The 19,795-nt window shown below is 53.9% G+C and overlaps 1 protein-coding gene across 1 annotated transcript in view; it reads left to right on the plus strand.

The window, feature by feature from the left end:
* The window catches only part of LOC137356013 (galectin-12-like), a 49,719-nt gene extending 30,183 nt beyond the window's left edge, over positions 1 to 19,536 (plus strand). The window contains exons 7-12 of the mRNA XM_068021714.1: positions 282 to 401; positions 988 to 1,026; positions 2,914 to 2,940; positions 3,812 to 3,900; positions 4,671 to 4,836; positions 19,100 to 19,536. Of these exons, the coding sequence (XP_067877815.1) occupies positions 282 to 401; positions 988 to 1,026; positions 2,914 to 2,940; positions 3,812 to 3,900; positions 4,671 to 4,836; positions 19,100 to 19,258 (600 nt within the window). The 3' untranslated portion in view covers positions 19,259 to 19,536. The remainder of the gene's footprint in view (positions 1 to 281; positions 402 to 987; positions 1,027 to 2,913; positions 2,941 to 3,811; positions 3,901 to 4,670; positions 4,837 to 19,099) is intronic.
* Positions 19,537 to 19,795: the final 259 nt, after the last annotated feature.

The raw sequence follows: 19,795 nt of genomic DNA on the forward strand, positions 1-19,795 counted from the left end.
TTCTCTCTCTCTGTCTCTCTCTCTCTCTGTCTCTCTCTCTCTGTCTCTCTCTCTCTGTCTCTCTCTCTCTGTCTCTCTCTCTCTGTCTCTGTCCCTGTCACTCCCCGTCACTCTGCCGCGTCCTCCCTCTCGCGCTCTCCGTCCCTCTCTCGCTCTCTGTCTCTCTCTCTCTGCACCATCATCCTCTCCTGTCACTGCCTGGCCTGGGGCTGCGATCTGGAGGCTGAGGGATTTTACTGACCTGGATCCAGAATTTCTAACTTCTAACTTCTCCCCACAAGGTGGTTGCCAATGGAAACCAGCTGCTGGAGTTCAGATACCGGTTTCCGCTGGGCCTTGTAGACACTCTGCAAGTTGCTGGCCCTGTCTTCATCAAAGTGATCGGATTCCTGACCGAGAACGTGAGTACATCGAGCTGCAGCTTCACACATGATAAAATATTTGACAGTTTGAAAAGGCACATCATTCAGAGCATTATCAACACAGGCATCGAGTACGGACACCAGGAAGTTATGTTAAACTTTATCAATTAAATAAAGAGGGTGAGGAGGAGATTTACTGGAATGGTCCCAGGGATGAGGGACTTCAGTTAATATGGAGAGACTGGGAGAAGCTGGGATTGTTCTCCTTAGAGCAGAGAAGGTTAATCGAGATGTTCAAAATTGTGGGTGTCGCTCTGTCTGTGTGTGTGTCACCAAGTGCCCACGTCTCACTGACTGAGTGATTGAGTGTTGCTGTGTCTCACTGTGAGAGTGTGTGTATGTATGTCAGTAACTCACTGTGAGATAGAGGGTGCAAGAGAGAGAGAGGGACTGAGTGGGTGTGTCTGTGTGAGCGTGCGAGTGCGAGAGTGCGCGTGCGTCTCTGTCTCTCTCTGTTTCTGTGCGTGCCAAGGTTGGGACAGCTGCTGATATTCCTCAATTCCTTTCTGGTTTGATGATGTGTGACATCTCCTTTCTAACCAGCTTCTGTCTGTTCTTCCGACAGCCCTACCACCCTCATCAAACCCGGTCTCTGTCACAAGTGGTGAGTCTGCCTTTAGCCCTGGACAGTCACTTCTGTGGAACGGTTAATGATAACTTTGGGGAATATTACTAGCAGATTTGACCCGCACTATAGCTGCTCTGTCTCACCAACAAACACTCCCAGGACAGGTACAGCACAGGGTTAGATACAGAGTAAAGCTCCCTCTACACTGTCCCGATCAAACACTCCCAGGACAGGTACAGCACGGGGTTAGATACAGAGTAAAGCTCCCTCTACACTGTCCCCATCAAACACTCCCAGGACAGGTACAGTATGGGGGTTAGATACAGAGTAAAGCTCTCTCTGCACTGTCCCCATCAAACACTCCCAGGACAGGTACAGTACGGGGTTAGATACAGAGTAAAGCTCCCTCTACACTGTCCCCATCAAACACTCCCAGGACAGGTACAGTACGGGGGTTAGATACAGAGTAAAGCTCCCTCTACACTGTCCCCATCAAACACTCCCAGGACAGGTACAGTACGGGGTGAGATACAGAGTAAAGCTCCCTCTACACTGTCCCCATCAAACACTCCCAGGACAGGTACAGTACGGGGGTTAGATACAGAGTAAAGCTCCCTCTACACTGTCCCCATCAAACACTCCCAGGACAGGTACAGCACGGGGGTTAGATACAGAGTAAAGCTCCCTCTACACTGTCCCCATCAAACACTCCCAGGACAGGTACAGTACGGGGTTAGATACAGAGTAAAGCTCCCTCTACACTGTCCCCATCAAACACTCCCAGGACAGGTACAGTACGGGGGTTAGATACAGAGTAAAGCTCCCTCTACACTGTCCCCATCAAACACTCCCAGGACAGGTACAGTACGGGGGTTAGATACAGAGTAAAGCTCCCTCTACACTGTCCCCATCAAACACTCCCAGGACAGGTACAGTACGGGGGTTAGATACAGAGTAAATCTCCCTCTACACTGTCCCCATCAAACAGTTCCAGGACAGGTACAGTACGGGGGGTTAGATACAGAGTAAAGCTCCCTCTACACTGTCCCCATCAAACAGTTCCAGGACAGGTACAGTACGGGGTTAGATACAGAGTAAAGCTCCCTCTACACTGTCCCCATCAAACACTCCCAGGACAGGTACAGTACGGGGGTTAGATACAGAGTAAAGCTCCCTCTACACTGTCCCCATCAAACACTCCCAGGACAGGTACAGTACGGGGGTTAGATACAGAGTAAAGCTCCCTCTACACTGTCCCCATCAAACACTCCCAGGACAGGTACAGTACGGGGGTTAGATACAGAGTAAAGCTCCCTCTACACTGTCCCCATCAAACAGTTCCAGGACAGGTACAGTACGGGGGTTAGATACAGAGTAAAGCTCCCTCTACACTGTCCCCATCAAACACTCCCAGGACAGGTACAGTATGGGGGTTAGATACAGAGTAAAGCTCCCTCTACACTGTCCCATCAAACACTCCCAGGACAGGTACAGTACGGGGGTTAGATACAGAGTAAAGCTCCCTCTACACTGTCCCCATCAAACACTCCCAGGACAGGTACAGTACGGGGGTTAGATACAGAGTAAAGCTCCCTCTACACTGTCCCCATCAAACACTCCCAGGACAGGTACAGTACGGGGGTTAGATACAGAGTAAAGCTCCCTCTACACTGTCCCCATCAAACACTCCCAGGACAGGTACAGTACGGGGGTTAGATACAGAGTAAAGCTCCCTCTACACTGTCCCCATCAAACACTCCCAGGACAGGTACAGTACGGGGGTTAGATACAGAGTAAAGCTCCCTCTACACTGGGTGGGGGAGGAAGGGGTGGATGGGATTGAGTTTCTGTTATGTTATGGTTAGCTCGATATTCTCTGACGTGCACTGTAATCCTTTCTCTCTCTGTCTCCTTATCTTTCAGCTGTTTTCACGAAAGGATCCTAACCTGGTCAGTACTGGACAAGCAGTCGACACACAGGCACATGGAATATGACTGAACCTAGGGACATCTGATAAACCTGTATCAAACCTTGGTTCAGCCACGCTTGGAGTTACTGTGAACAGTTCTGGTCTCCATATTATCAAAAGGATATCAAGGAACTGGAGAAGGTGTAAAATAAAATTCACAAGGATGATCCCAGAACTGTGAGGTTATCACTATCAGGAAAGATTGAACAGGTTGGGGATCTTTTCTCTAGAAAAGAGAAGGCTGAGGGGGGGGTGACCTGATCGAGGGCTTTAAAATGATGAAGGGGGTTCGATAGGGTCGATGTAGAGAAGATGTTTCCACTTGTCGGGGAGACCAGAACAAGGGGAACATCAATATAAAACAGACAGTAATAAATCCAATGGGGAATTCAGGAGAAACTCCTTTCCCAGAGAGTGGTGAGAATGTGGAACTCACTACCACAGGGAGTGGTTGAGGTGAATAGTATCGATATATTTAAGGGGAAGCTGGATAAATACATGAGGGAGAAAGGAATAGAAGGATATGGTGATAGGGTGAGATGGAGAGGGGGTGGGAGGAGGCTCGTGTGGAGGAGAAACCCCAGCACGGAGCGGATGGGCCGAATGGCCTGTTTCTGTGCTGTACATGGTGTAATCTCACTGCAGTGTGTCCGAGGAGGGAGGGATGATTTCTGTGTGGGATCGGACTTGCCCTGTGCAACATTCAGTCGATAAAGAGCTTGTATTTATATAGTGCCTGCCACAACCGTGAGAGGGGGCAGTTGGGGGAGGGGCGGGTGGGGGGTGCTTGTCATCTCCCCCCCCCCTCCCCCGAAGGGATTAGGCGCTGACCTTTGCCCTCTGCTCCCCAGGCCGTTCCGCTCCTGAGGCGGATTGAAAGTGGATTAGCAGCAGGTCACATGATCACGATGCGAGGCCAGCTTCACCAAGAACCACGTGTGTAAGTGTCTTCCAGAAACTTCTGTCAGCTTCCCCTGCGTACATAACACAGAGCGTGTGCGTGTCTGTGTGCGTGTCTGTGTGCGTGCGAGTGTGTGTGTGTGTGTCTGTGTCAAAGATAACTCGTGTCAAAGACAAAATGAGAACAAGGTGAGAGACACAAGCTGTGACTGACTACTCACTCGTCAGTTCATGTGGGAAAGAACGACTGCCATCTCCCAGCTCCTTTCACCCCCATCAGAACGTCCCAAATCCCCTCACAGACAATGGAGAACGTTTCCAGTGTAGTCACTGTTGTAATGTGGGAAAACCAGCAGCCAATTTACACAAAGCAAGATCCCACAAACAGCAACGTGATAATGACCCAGATCATCTGTTTTTAGTGATGTTGGTTGAGGGATAAATATTGTCCCCAGGACACCAGGGAGAACTCCCCTGCTCTTCTTCCAATAGTGGCCGTGGGATCTTTTACATCCACCCGAGAGGGCAGACGGGGGCCTCGGTTTAATGTCTGTGAAAGATGGCAGCTCCGACAGTGCAGCACTCCCTCAGTACTGATCCTCCAACAGTGCGGCACTCCCTCAGTATTGACCCTCCGACAGTGCGGCACTCCCTCAGTACTGACCCTCCGACAGTGCGGCACTCCCTCAGTACTGACCCTCCGACAGTGCGGCACTCCCTCAGTACTGACCCTCCGACAGTGCGGCACTCCCTCAGTGATGGGGAGGGAGGAAAATAAGAATTATCTTTCATCTTTGTGTTTGAATTCAGGTTCCAGGTGCTGCTGCGGGAGGAATATTCCGGTAATGTCCCACTCAGACTGAGCGTTGACTTTGAGAAGAAGGTTCTGCTCAGGAGTTCACTGCTGGACCAGGTCTGGGCTCGGGAGGAAGACGAGACTCCCATCTTCTCCTTTCATCCTGCTCGCTACTTCGAGGTAAAGTATGGAACGCAAGATGGAGCTCACACTGTCATCGAACATTCTAGCACAGAATGAGACCATTCAGTCCATTGAATCTTTGCTGGCGTATCTTCACCCAGTCTAATCCCACTCTCCCCCCTCACTCCCCACACCCTTTAATATCCCACCCAGTCTAATCCCACTCTCCCCCCTCACTCCCCACACCCTTTAATATCCCACCCAGTCTAATCCCACTCTCCCCCTCACTCCCCACACCCTTTAATATCCCACCCAGTCTAATCCCACTCTCCCCCTCACTCCCCACACCCTTTAATATCCCACCCAGTCTAATCCCACTCTCCCCCTCACTCCCCGCACCCTTTAATATCCCACCCAGTCTAATCCCACTCTCCCCCTCACTCCCCACACCCTTTAATATCCCACCCAGTCTAATCCCACTCTCCCCCTCACTCCCCACACCCTTTAATATCCCACCCAGTCTAATCCCACTCTCCCCCTCACTCCCCACACCCTTTAATATCCCACCCAGTCTAATCTCACTCTCCCCCCTCACTCCCCACACCCTTTAATATCCCACCCAGTCTAATCCCACTCTCCCCCTCACTCCCCACACCCTTTAATATCCCACCCAGTCTAATCCCACTCTCCCCCTCACTCCCCACACCCTTTAATATCCCACCCAGTCTAATCCCACTCTCCCCCTCACTCCCCACACCCTTTAATATCCCACCCAGTCTAATCCCACTCTCCCCCTCACTCCCCACACCCTTTAATATCCCACCCAGTCTAATCCCACTCTCCCCCTCACTCCCCACACCCTTTAATATCCCACCCAGTCTAATCCCACTCTCCCCCCTCACTCCCCACACCCTTTAATATCCCACCCAGTCTAATCCCACTCTCCCGCTCACTCCCCACACCCTTTAATATCCCCCCCCAGTCTAATCCCACTCTCCCCCTGACTCCCCACACCTTTTAATATCCCACCCAGTCTAATCCCACTCTCCCCCTCACTCCCCACACCCTTTAATATCCCACCCAGTCTAATCCCACTCTCCCCCTCACTCCCCACACCCTTTAATATCCCACCCAGTCTAATCCCACTCTCCCCCTCACTCCCCACACCCTTAAATATCCCACCCAGTCTAATCCCACTCTCCCCCTCAGTCCCCGCACCCTTTAATATCCCACCCAGTCTAATCCCACTCTCCCCCTCTCTCCCCACACCCTTTAATATCCCAACCAGTCTAATCCCACTCTCCCCCTCAGTCCCCACACCCTTTAATATCCCACCCAGTCTAATCCCACTCTCCCCCTCACTCCCCCCACCTTTTAATATCCCACCCAGTCTAATCCCACTCTCCCCCTCACTCCCACACCCTTTAATATCCCACCCAGTCTAATCCCACTCTCCCCCCTCACTCCCCACACCCTTTAATATCCCACCCAGTCTAATCCCACTCTCCCCCCTCACTCCCCACACCCTTTAATATCCCACCCAGTCTAATCCCACTCTCCCCCTCACTCCCCACACCCTTTAATATCCCACCCAGTCTAATCCCACGCTCCCCCTCACTGCCCACACCTTTAAATATCCCACCCAGTCTAATCCCACTCTCCCCCCTCACTCCCCACACCCTTTAATATCCCACCCAGTCTAATCCCACTCTCCCCCTCACTCCCCACACCTTTTAATATCCCACCCAGTCTAATCCCACTCTCCCCCCTCACTCCCCACACCCTTTAATATCCCACCCAGTCTAATCCCACTCTCCCCCTCACTCCCCACACCTTTTAATATCCCACCCAGTCTAATCCCACTCTCCCCCCTCACTGCCCACACCCTTTAATATCCCACCCAGTCTAATCCCACTCTCCCCCCTCACTCCCCACACCCTTTAATATCCCACCCAGTCTAATCCCACTCTCCCCCCTCACTCCCCACACCCTTTAATATCCCACCCAGTCTAATCCCACTCTCCCCCTCACTCCCCGCACCCTTTAATATCCCCCCCAGTCTAATCCCACTCTCCCGCTCACTCCGCACACCCTTTAATATCCCACCCACTCTAATCCCACTCTCCCCCCTCACTCCCCACACCCTTTAATATCCCACCCAGTCTAATTCCACTCTCCCCCTCACTCCCCGTACCCTTTAATATCCCCCCCAGTCTAATCCCACTCTCCCCCCTCACTCCCCACACCCTTTAATATCCCACCCAGTCTAATTCCACTCTCCCCCTCACTCCCCGTACCCTTTAATATCCCACCCAGTCTAATCCCACTCTCCCCCACCGACTCCCCGCACCCTTTAATATCCCACCCAGTCTAATCCCACTCTCCCCCTCACTCCCCACACCCTTTAATATCCCACCCAGTCTAATCCCACTCTCCCCCCTCACTCCCCGCACCCTTTAATATCCCACCCAGTCTAATTCCACTCTCCCCCTCACTCCCCGTACCCTTTAATATCCCCCCCAGTCTAATCCCACTCTCCCCCTCACTCCCCGTACCCTTTAATATCCCCCCCAGTCTAATCCCACTCTCCCCCTCACTCCCCGTACCCTTTAATATCCCCCCCAATCTAATCCCACTCTCCCCCTCACTCCCCGTACCCTTTAATATCCCCCCCAGTCTAAGCCCACTCTCCCCCTCACTCCCCACACCCTTTAATATCCCACCTAGTCTAATCCCACTCTCCCCCCTCACTCCCCACACCCTTTAATATCCCACCCAGTCTAATCCCACTCTCCCCCCTCACTCCCCACACCCTTTAATATCCCACCCAGTCTAATCCCACTCTCCCCCCTCACTCCCCACACCCTTTAATATCCCACCTAGTCTAATCCCACTCTCCCCCCTCACTCCCCACACCCTTTAATATCCCACCCAGTCTAATCCCACTCTCCCCCTCACTCCCCGTACCCTTTAATATCCCCCCAGTCTAAGCCCACTCTCCCCCTCACTCCCCACACCCTTTAATATCCCACCTAGTCTAATCCCACTCTCCCCCCTCACTCCCCACACCCTTTAATATCCCACCCAGTCTAATCCCACTCTCCCCCCTCACTCCCCACACCCTTTAATATCCCACCCAGTCTAATCCCACTCTCCCCCTCACTCCCCGTACCCTTTAATATCCCCCCCAGTCTAAGCCCACTCTCCCCCTCACTCCCCACACCCTTTAATATCCCACCTAGTCTAATCCCACTCTCCCCCCTCACTCCCCACACCCTTTAATATCCCACCCAGTCTAATCCCACTCTCCCCCCTCACTCCCCACACCCTTTAATATCCCACCCAGTCTAATCCCACTCTCCCCCCTCACTCCCCACACCCTTTAATATCCCACCTAGTCTAATCCCACTCTCCCCCCTCACTGCCCACACCCTTTCATATCCCACCCAGTCTAATCCCACTCTCCCCCCTCACTCCCCGTCCCCTTTAATATCCCACCCAGTCTAATCCCACTCTCCCCCTCACTCCCCACACCCGTTAATATCCCACCTAGTCTAATCCCACTCTCCCCCCTCACTCCCCACACCCTTTAATATCCCACCCAGTCTAATCCCACTCTCCCCCCTCACTCCCCGTCCCCTTTAATATCCCACCCAGTCTAATCCCACTCTCCCCCTCACTCCCCACACCCGTTAATATCCCACCTAGTCTAATCCCACTCTCCCCCCTCACTCCCCACACCCTTTAATATCCCACCCAGTCTAATCCCACTCTCCCCCCTCACTCCCCACACCTTTTAATATCCCACCCAGTCTAATCCCACTCTCCCCCTCACTCCCCACACCCTTTAATATCCCACCCAGTCTACTCCCACTCTCCCCCTCACCCCCCACACCCTTTAATATCCCACCCAGTCTAATCCCACTCTCCCCCTCACTCCCCACACCCTTTAATATCCCACCCAGTCTAATCCCCCTCTCCCCCTCACTCCCCACACCCTTTAATATCCCACCCAGTCTAATCCCACTCTCCCCCTCACTCCCCACACCCTTTAATATCCCACCCAGTCTAATCCCACTCTCCCCCTCACTCCCCGTACCCTTTAATATCCCACCCAGTCTAATCCCACTCTCTCCCTCACTCCCCACACCCTTTAATATCCCCCCCAGTCTAATCCCACTCTCCCCCTCACTCCCCACACCTTTTAATATCCCACCCAGTCTAATCCCACTCTCCCCCTCACCCCCCACACCCTTTAATATCCCACCCAGTCTAATCCCACTCTCTCCCTCACTCCCCACACCCTTTAATATCCCACCCAGTCTAATCCCACTCTCCCCCTCAGTCCCCGTACCCTTTAATATCCCACCCAGTCTAATCCCACTCTCCCCCTCACTCCCCACACCCTTTAATATCCCACCCAGTCTAATCCCACTCTCCCCCTCACTCCCCACACCCTTTAATATCCCACCCAGTCTAATCGCACTCTCCCCCTCAGTCCCCGCACCCTTTAATATCCCACCCAGTCTAATCCCACTCTCCCCCCTCACTCCCCACACCCTTTAATATCCCACCCAGTCTAATCCCACTCTCCCCCTCACTCCCCACACCCTTTAATATCCCACCCAGTCTAATCTCACTCTCCCCCTCAGTCCCCACACCCTTTAATATCCCACCCAGTCTAATCCCACTCTCCCCCCTCACTCCCCACACCCTTTAATATCCCACCCAGTCTAATCCCACTCTCCCCCTCACTCCCCACACCCTTTAATATCCCACCCAGTCTAATCCCACTCTCCCCCTCACTCCCCACACCCTTAAATATCCCACCCAGTCTAATCTCACTCTCCCCCTCAGTCCCCACACCCTTTAATATCCCACCCAGTCTAATCCCACTCTCCCCCTCACTCCCCACACCCTTAAATATCCCACCCAGTCTAATCTCACTCTCCCCCTCACTCCCCACACCCTTAAATATCCCACCCAGTCTAATCTCACTCTCCCCCTCACTCCCCACACCCTTAAATATCCCACCCAGTCTAATCTCACTCTCCCCCTCAGTCCCCACACCCTTTAATATCCCACCCAGTCTAATCCCACTCTCCCCATCACTCCCCACACCTTTTAATATCCCACCCAGTCTAATCCCACTCTCCCCCTCACTCCCCACACCCTTTAATATCCCACCCAGTCTAATCTCACTCTCCCCCTCACTCCCCACACCCTTTAATATCCCACCCAGTCTAATCCCACTCTCCCCCTCACTCCCCACACCCTTAAATATCCCACCCAGTCTAATCTCACTCTCCCCCTCACTCCCCACACCCTTTAATATCCCACCCAGTCTAATCTCACTCTCCCCCTCAGTCCCCACACCTTTTAATATCCCACCCAGTCTAATCCCACTCTCCCCCTCACTCCCCACACCCTTAAATATCCCACCCAGTCTAATCTCACTCTCCCCCTCAGTCCCCACACCTTTTAATATCCCACCCAGTCTAATCCCACTCTCCCTCTCACTCCCCACACCCTTTAATATCACACCCAGTCTAATCCCACTCTCCCCCTCACTCCCCACACCCTTTAATATCCCACCCAGTCTAATCCCACTCTCCCCCTCACTCCCCACACCCTTTAATATCCCACCCAGTCCAATCCCACTCTCCCCCTCACTCCCCACACCCTTTAATATCCCCCCCCAGTCTAATCCCACTCTCCCCCTGACTCCCCACACCTTTTAATATCCCACCCAGTCTAATCCCACTCTCCCCCTCACTCCCCACACCCTTTAATATCCCACCCAGTCTAATCCCACTCTCCCCCTCACTCCCCACACCCTTTAATATCCCACCCAGTCTAATCCCACTCTCCCCCTCACTCCCCACACCCTTTAATATCCCCCCCCAGTCTAATCCCACTCTCCCCCTGACTCCCCACACCTTTTAATATCCCACCCAGTCTAATCCCACTCTCCCCCTCACTCCCCACACCCTTTAATATCCCACCCAGTCTAATCCCACTCTCCCCCTCACTCCCCACACCCTTTAATATCCCACCCAGTCCAATCCCACTCTCCCCCTCACTCCCCACACCCTTTAATATCCCCCCCCAGTCTAATCCCACTCTCCCCCTGACTCCCCACACCTTTTAATATCCCACCCAGTCTAATCCCACTCTCCCCCTCACTCCCCACACCCTTTAATATCCCACCCAGTCTAATCCCACTCTCCCCCTCACTCCCCACACCCTTTAATATCCCACCCAGTCTAATCCCACTCTCCCGCTCAGTCCCCGCACCCTTTAATATCCCACCCAGTCTAATCCCACTCTCCCGCTCAGTCCCCGCACCCTTTAATATCCCACCCAGTCTAATCCCACTCTCCCCCTCACTCCCCACACCCTTTAATATCCCACCCAGTCTAATCCCACTCTCCCGCTCAGTCCCCGCACCCTTTAATATCCCACCCAGTCTAATCCCACTCTCCCGCTCAGTCCCCGCACCCTTTAATATCCCACCCAGTCTAATCCCACTCTCCCCCTCACTCCCCACACCCTTTAATATCCCACCCAGTCTAATCCCACTCTCCCCCTCAGTCCCCACACCCTTTAATATCCCACCCAGTCTAATCCCACTCTCCCCCTCACTCCCCACACCCTTTAATATCCCACCCAGTCTAATCCCACTCTCCCCCCTCACTCCCCACACCCTTTAATATCCCACCCAGTCTAATCCCACTCTCCCCCCTCACACCCCACATCCTTTAATATCCCACCCAGTCTAATCCCACTCTCCCCCTCACTCCCCACACCCTTTAATATCCCACCCAGTCTAATCCCACTCTCCCCCTCACTCCCCCCACCTTTTAATATCCCACCCAGTCTAATCCCACTCTCCCCCTCACTCCCCACACCCTTTAATATCCCACCCAGTCTAATCCCACTCTCCCCCCTCACTCCCCACACCCTTTAATATCCCACCCAGTCTAATCCCACTCTCCCCCTCAGTCCCCACACCCTTTAATATCCCACCCAGTCTAATCCCACTCTCCCCCTCAGTCCCCACACCCTTTAATATCCCACCCAGTCTAATCCCACTCTCCCCCCTCACTCCCCACACCCTTTAATATCCCACCCAGTCTAATCCCACTCTCCCCCTCACTCCCCACACCCTTTAATATCCCACCCAGTCTAATCCCCCTCTCCCCCTCACTCCCCACACCCTTTAATATCCCACCCAGTCTAATCCCACTCTCCCCCTCACTCCCCACACCTTTTAATATCCCACCCAGTCTAATCCCACTCTCCCCCCTCACTCCCCACACCCTTTAATATCCCACCCAGTCTAATCCCACTCTCCCCCTCACTCCCCACACCTTTTAATATCCCACCCAGTCTAATGCCACTCTCCCCCCTCACTGCCCACACCCTTTAATATCCCACCCAGTCTAATCCCACTCTCCCCCCTCACTCCCCACACCCTTTAATATCCCACCCAGTCTAATCCCACTCTCCCCCCTCACTCCCCACACCCTTTAATATCCCACCCAGTCTAATCCCACTCTCCCCCCTCACTCCCCGCACCCTTTAATATCCCACCCAGTCTAATCCCACTCTCCCCCTGACTCCCCGCACCCTTTAATGTCCCACCCAGTCTAATCCCACTCTCCCCCTCACTCCCCGCACCCTTTAATATCCCACCCAGTCTAATCCCACTCTCCCCCTCACTCCCCACACCCTTAAATATCCCACCCAGTCTAATCCCACTCTCCCCCTCAGTCCCCGCACCCTTTAATATCCCACCCAGTCTAATCCCACTCTCCCCCTCAGTCCCCGCACCCTTTAATATCCCACCCAGTCTAATCCCACTCTCCCCCTCAGTCCCCGCACCCTTTAATATCCCACCCAGTCTAATCTCACTCTCCCCCTCACTCCCCACACCCTTAAATATCCCACCCAGTCTAATCCCACTCTCCCCCCTCACTCCCCACACCCTTTAATATCCCACCCAGTCTAATCCCACTCTCCCCCTCACTCCCCACACCCTTTAATATCCCACCCAGTCTAATCCCACTCTCCCCTTCAGTCCCCGCACCCTTTAATATCCCACCCAGTCTAATCTCACTCTCCCCCTCAGTCCCCACACCCTTTAATATCCCACCCAGTCTAATCCCACTCTCCCCCCTCACTCCCCACACCTTTTAATATCCCACCCAGTCTAATCCCACTCTCCCCCTCACTCCCCACACGCTTTAATATCCCACCCAGTCTAATCCCACTCTCCCCCTCACTCCCCACACCCTTTAATATCCCACCCAGTCTAATCCCACTCTCCCCCTCACTCCCCACACCCTTTAATATCCCCCCCCAGTCTAATCCCACTCTCCCCCTGACTCCCCACACCTTTTAATATCCCACCCAGTCTAATCCCACTCTCCCCCTCACTCCCCACACCCTTTAATATCCCACCCAGTCTAATCCCACTCTCCCCCTCACTCCCCACACCCTTAAATATCCCACCCAGTCTAATCCCACTCTCCCCCTCAGTCCCCGCACCCTTTAATATCCCACCCAGTCTAATCCCACTCTCCCCCTCTCTCCCCACACCCTTTAATATCCCAACCAGTCTAATCCCACTCTCCCCCTCAGTCCCCACACCCTTTAATATCCCACCCAGTCTAATCCCACTCTCCCCCTCACTCCCCACACCTTTTAATATCCCACCCAGTCTAATCCCACTCTCCCCCCTCACTGCCCACACCCTTTAATATCCCACCCAGTCTAATCCCACTCTCCCCCTCACACCCCACACCCTTTAATATCCCACCCAGTCTAATCCCACTCTCCCCCTCACTCCCCACACCTTTTAATATCCCACCCAGTCTAATCCCACTCTCCCCCCTCACTGCCCACACCCTTTAATATCCCACCCAGTCTAATCCCACTCTCCCCCCTCACTCCCCACACCCTTTAATATCCCACCCAGTCTAATCCCACTCTCCCCCCTCACTCCCCACACCCTTTAATATCCCACCCAGTCTAATCCCACTCTCCCCCTCACTCCCCGCACCCTTTAATATCCCCCCCAGTCTAATCCCACTCTCCCGCTCACTCCGCACACCCTTTAATATCCCACCCACTCTAATCCCACTCTCCCCCCTCACTCCCCACACCCTTTAATATCCCACCCAGTCTAATTCCACTCTCCCCCTCACTCCCCGTACCCTTTAATATCCCCCCCAGTCTAATCCCACTCTCCCCCCTCACTCCCCACACCCTTTAATATCCCACCCAGTCTAATTCCACTCTCCCCCTCACTCCCCGTACCCTTTAATATCCCACCCAGTCTAATCCCACTCTCCCCCACCGACTCCCCGCACCCTTTAATATCCCACCCAGTCTAATCCCACTCTCCCCCACCGACTCCCCGCACCCTTTAATATCCCACCCAGTCTAATCCCACTCTCCCCCTCACTCCCCACACCCTTTAATATCCCACCCAGTCTAATTCCACTCTCCCCCTCACTCCCCGTACCCTTTAATATCCCCCCCAGTCTAATCCCACTCTCCCCCTCACTCCCCGTACCCTTTAATATCCCCCCCAGTCTAATCCCACTCTCCCCCTCACTCCCCGTACCCTTTAATATCCCCCCCAATCTAATCCCACTCTCCCCCTCACTCCCCGTACCCTTTAATATCCCCCCCAGTCTAAGCCCACTCTCCCCCTCACTCCCCACACCCTTTAATATCCCACCTAGTCTAATCCCACTCTCCCCCCTCACTCCCCACACCCTTTAATATCCCACCCAGTCTAATCCCACTCTCCCCCCTCACTCCCCACACCCTTTAATATCCCACCCAGTCTAATCCCACTCTCCCCCCTCACTCCCCACACCCTTTAATATCCCACCTAGTCTAATCCCACTCTCCCCCCTCACTCCCCACACCCTTTAATATCCCACCCAGTCTAATCCCACTCTCCCCCTCACTGCCCACACCCTTTAATATCCCACCCAGTCTAATCCCACTCTCCCCCCTCACTCCCCGTCCCCTTTAATATCCCACCCAGTCTAATCCCACTCTCCCCCTCACTCCCCACACCCGTTAATATCCCACCTAGTCTAATCCCACTCTCCCCCCTCACTCCCCACACCCTTTAATATCCCACCCAGTCTAATCCCACTCTCCCCCTCACTCCCCACACCTTTTAATATCCCACCCAGTCTAATCCCACTCTCCCCCTCACTCCCCACACCCTTTAATATCCCACCCAGTCTAATCCCACTCTCCCCCTCACTCCCCACACCTTTTAATATCCCACCCAGTCTAATCCCACTCTCCCCCTCACTCCCCACACCTTTAATATCCCCCCCAGTCTAATCCCACTCTCCCCCTCACCCCCCACACCCTTTAATATCCCACCCAGTCTAATCCCACTCTCCCCCTCACTCCCCACACCCTTTAATATCCCACCCAGTCTAATCCCCCTCTCCCCCTCACTCCCCACACCCTTTAATATCCCACCCAGTCTAATCCCACTCTCCCCCTCACTCCCCACACCCTTTAATATCCCACCCAGTCTAATCCCACTCTCCCCCTCACTCCCCGTACCCTTTAATATCCCACCCAGTCTAATCCCACTCTCTCCCTCACTCCCCACACCCTTTAATATCCCCCCCAGTCTAATCCCACTCTCCCCCTCACTCCCCACACCTTTTAATATCCCACCCAGTCTAATCCCACTCTCCCCCTCACCCCCCACACCCTTTAATATCCCACCCAGTCTAATCCCACTCTCTCCCTCACTCCCCACACCCTTTAATATCCCACCCAGTCTAATCCCACTCTCCCCCTCAGTCCCCACACCCTTTAATATCCCACCCAGTCTAATCCCACTCTCCCCCCTCACTCCCCACACCCTTTAATATCCCACCCAGTCTAATCCCACTCTCCCCCTCACTCCCCACACCTTTTAATATCCCACCCAGTCTAATCCCACTCTCCCCCTCACTCCCCACACCCTTTAATATCCCACCCAGTCTAATCCCACTCTCCCCCTCACTCCCCACACCCTTTAATATCCCACCCAGTCTAATCCCACTCTCCCCCCTCACTCCCCACACCCCTTAATATCCCACCCAGTCTAATCCCACTCTCCCCCTCACTCCCCACACCCTTTAATATCCCACCCAGTCTAATCCCACTCTCCCGCTCAGTCCCCGCACCCTTTAATATCCCACCCAGTCTAATCCCACTCTCCCGCTCAGTCCCCGCACCCTTTAATATCCCACCCAGTCTAATCCCACTCTCCCCCTCACTCCCCACACCCTTTAATATCCCACCCAGTCTAATCCCACTCTCCCGCTCAGTCCCCGCACCCTTTAATATCCCACCCAGTCTAATCCCACTCTCCCGCTCAGTCCCCGCACCCTTTAATATCCCACCCAGTCTAATCCCACTCTCCCCCTCACTCCCCACACCCTTTAATATCCCACCCAGTCTAATCCCACTCTCCCCCTCAGTCCCCACACCCTTTAATATCCCACCCAGTCTAATCCCACTCTCCCCCTCACTCCCCACACCCTTTAATATCCCACCCAGTCTAATCCCACTCTCCCCCCTCACTCCCCACACCCTTTAATATCCCACCCAGTCTAATCCCACTCTCCCCCCTCACACCCCACATCCTTTAATATCCCACCCAGTCTAATCCCACTCTCCCCCTCACTCCCCACACCCTTTAATATCCCACCCAGTCTAATCCCACTCTCCCCCTCACTCCCCCCACCTTTTAATATCCCACCCAGTCTAATCCCACTCTCCCCCTCACTCCCCACACCATTTAATATCCCACCCAGTCTAATCCCACTCTCCCCCCTCACTCCCCACACCCTTTAATATCCCACCCAGTCTAATCCCACTCTCCCCCTCAGTCCCCACACCCTTTAATATCCCACCCAGTCTAATCCCACTCTCCCCCTCAGTCCCCACACCCTTTAATATCCCACCCAGTCTAATCCCACTCTCCCCCCTCACTCCCCACACCCTTTAATATCCCACCCAGTCTAATCCCACTCTCCCCCTCACTCCCCACACCCTTTAATATCCCACCCAGTCTAATCCCCCTCTCCCCCTCACTCCCCACACCCTTTAATATCCCACCCAGTCTAATCCCACTCTCCCCCTCACTCCCCACACCCTTTAATATCCCACCCAGTCTAATCCCACTCTCCCCCTCACTCCCCGTACCCTTTAATATCCCACCCAGTCTAATCCCACTCTCTCCCTCACTCCCCACACCCTTTAATATCCCCCCCAGTCTAATCCCACTCTCCCCCTCACTCCCCACACCTTTTAATATCCCACCCAGTCTAATCCCACTCTCCCCCTCACCCCCCACACCCTTTAATATCCCACCCAGTCTAATCCCACTCTCTCCCTCACTCCCCACACCCTTTAATATCCCACCCAGTCTAATCCCACTCTCCCCCTCAGTCCCCGTACCCTTTAATATCCCACCCAGTCTAATCCCACTCTCCCCCTCACTCCCCACACCTTTTAATATCCCACCCAGTCTAATCCCACTCTCCCCCTCACTCCCCACACCCTTTAATATCCCACCCAGTCTAATCCCACTCTCCCCCTCACTCCCCACACCCTTTAATATCCCACCCAGTCTAATCGCACTCTCCCCCTCAGTCCCCGCACCCTTTAATATCCCACCCAGTCTAATCTCACTCTCCCCCTCAGTCCCCACACCCTTTAATATCCCACCCAGTCTAATCCCACTCTCCCCCCTCACTCCCCACACCCTTTAATATCCCACCCAGTCTAATCCCACTCTCCCCCTCACTCCCCACACCCTTTAATATCCCACCCAGTCTAATCCCACTCTCCCCCTCACTCCCCACACCCTTAAATATCCCACCCAGTCTAATCTCACTCTCCCCCTCAGTCCCCACACCCTTTAATATCCCACCCAGTCTAATCTCACTCTCCCCCTCAGTCCCCACACCTTTTAATATCCCACCCAGTCTAATCCCACTCTCCCCCTCACTCCCCACACCCTTTAATATCCCACCCAGTCCAATCCCACTCTCCCCCTCACTCCCCACACCCTTTAATATCCCCCCCCAGTCTAATCCCACTCTCCCCCTGACTCCCCACACCTTTTAATATCCCACCCAGTCTAATCCCACTCTCCCCCTCACTCCCCACACCCTTTAATATCCCACCCAGTCTAATCCCACTCTCCCCCTCACTCCCCACACCCTTTAATATCCCACCCAGTCTAATCCCACTCTCCCCCTCACTCCCCACACCCTTTAATATCCCACCCAGTCTAATCCCACTCTCCCGCTCAGTCCCCGCACCCTTTAATATCCCACCCAGTCTAATCCCACTCTCCCCCTCACTCCCCACACCCTTTAATATCCCACCCAGTCTAATCCCACTCTCCCCCTCAGTCCCCACACCCTTTAATATCCCACCCAGTCTAATCCCACTCTCCCCCCTCACTCCCCACACCCTTTAATATCCCACCCAGTCTAATCCCACTCTCCCCCCTCACTCCCCACACCCTTTAATATCCCACCCAGTCTAATCCCACTCTCCCCCCTCACACCCCACATCCTTTAATATCCCACCCAGTCTAATCCCACTCTCCCCCTCACTCCCCACACCCTTTAATATCCCACCCAGTCTAATCCCACTCTCCCCCTCACTCCCCCCACCTTTTAATATCCCACCCAGTCTAATCCCACTCTCCCCCTCACTCCCCACACCCTTTAATATCCCACCCAGTCTAATCCCACTCTCCCCCCTCACTCCCCACACCCTTTAATATCCCACCCAGTCTAATCCCACTCTCCCCCTCAGTCCCCACACCCTTTAATATCCCACCCAGTCTAATCCCACTCTCCCCCTCAGTCCCCACACCCTTTAATATCCCACCCAGTCTAATCCCACTCTCCCCCCTCACTCCCCACACCCTTTAATATCCCACCCAGTCTAATCCCACTCTCCCCCTCACTGCCCACACCCTTTAATATCCCACCCAGTCTAATCCCACTCTCCCCCCTCACTCCCGTACCCTTTAATATCCCACCCAGTCTAATCCCACTCTCCCCCTCACTGCCCATACCCTTTAATATCCCACCCAGTCTAATCCCACTCTCCCCCCTCACTCCCCACACCCTTTAATATCCCACCCAGTCTAATCCCACTCTCCCCCCTCACTCCCCATACCCTTTAATATGTGCAGTCCTGTGTGAGTATGTATTTGCACTGCTCAGTGTCTGTTTCCATGTGTTTCCTGTGTTAGATTTTGGTTCTGTGCCAAGTGGATGGGTTCCGGGTTGCAGTGAACGGGACTCACTGTGCAGACTACAGCCCCGGGGCCCTGTGCCTGGAACGAGTGCAGGAGCTGGCAGTGAGTGGCGATGTGGAGCTTTTCTGGCTGGAGACCCAGAGACTGATCTGAACAGCTGGGACTGTGTGATGTGTCTGTCTCTGTCCGCACCCCTCACGACCCACACCCAGAACTGACCTCAGGAGCTCCCAGGAGCAGAGCCCAGCCTGAGACTGGCTCAGTTCCTCTGGGGGAATGGATTTGATTCTGTCATCACCCTCAGTGCCCAGTGTGAATGAGTGCAGTCAGGAGACAAGGAGCAAGTGTCAAGACCCCCTCACTGGTGATGAACTGTTATCTCTGAAGTCTCGCTGTAATCACTAGGAATCAATAAAAGTCTCATGTTCTCACGTTGGAAGATTATTTCCAGAGGTTTTAGCTGTGGCTGCTGTGTTTGGTGAACTCTGAGACCCCGCCCTGCTATTCTGTACTGTGCTATGCCTGAGGGCGGAGAGAGGAAAGAGTGGAGACCCCCAGAAAATGGGAGATCACTCTCTCTCACTGTGGCTCAATCACCGTCTCTCTGTCCGTCAGAGTCTCTGTCCGTCCGTCACCGTCTCTCTGTCACTGTCTTTCTCTCTCTCTCTCGGTCACTGTCTGTCTCTGTCT

This window comes from Heterodontus francisci, chromosome 44 (genome assembly GCF_036365525.1).
Source record: "Heterodontus francisci isolate sHetFra1 chromosome 44, sHetFra1.hap1, whole genome shotgun sequence".
In the NCBI taxonomy this organism is placed as follows: domain Eukaryota; kingdom Metazoa; phylum Chordata; class Chondrichthyes; order Heterodontiformes; family Heterodontidae; genus Heterodontus; species Heterodontus francisci.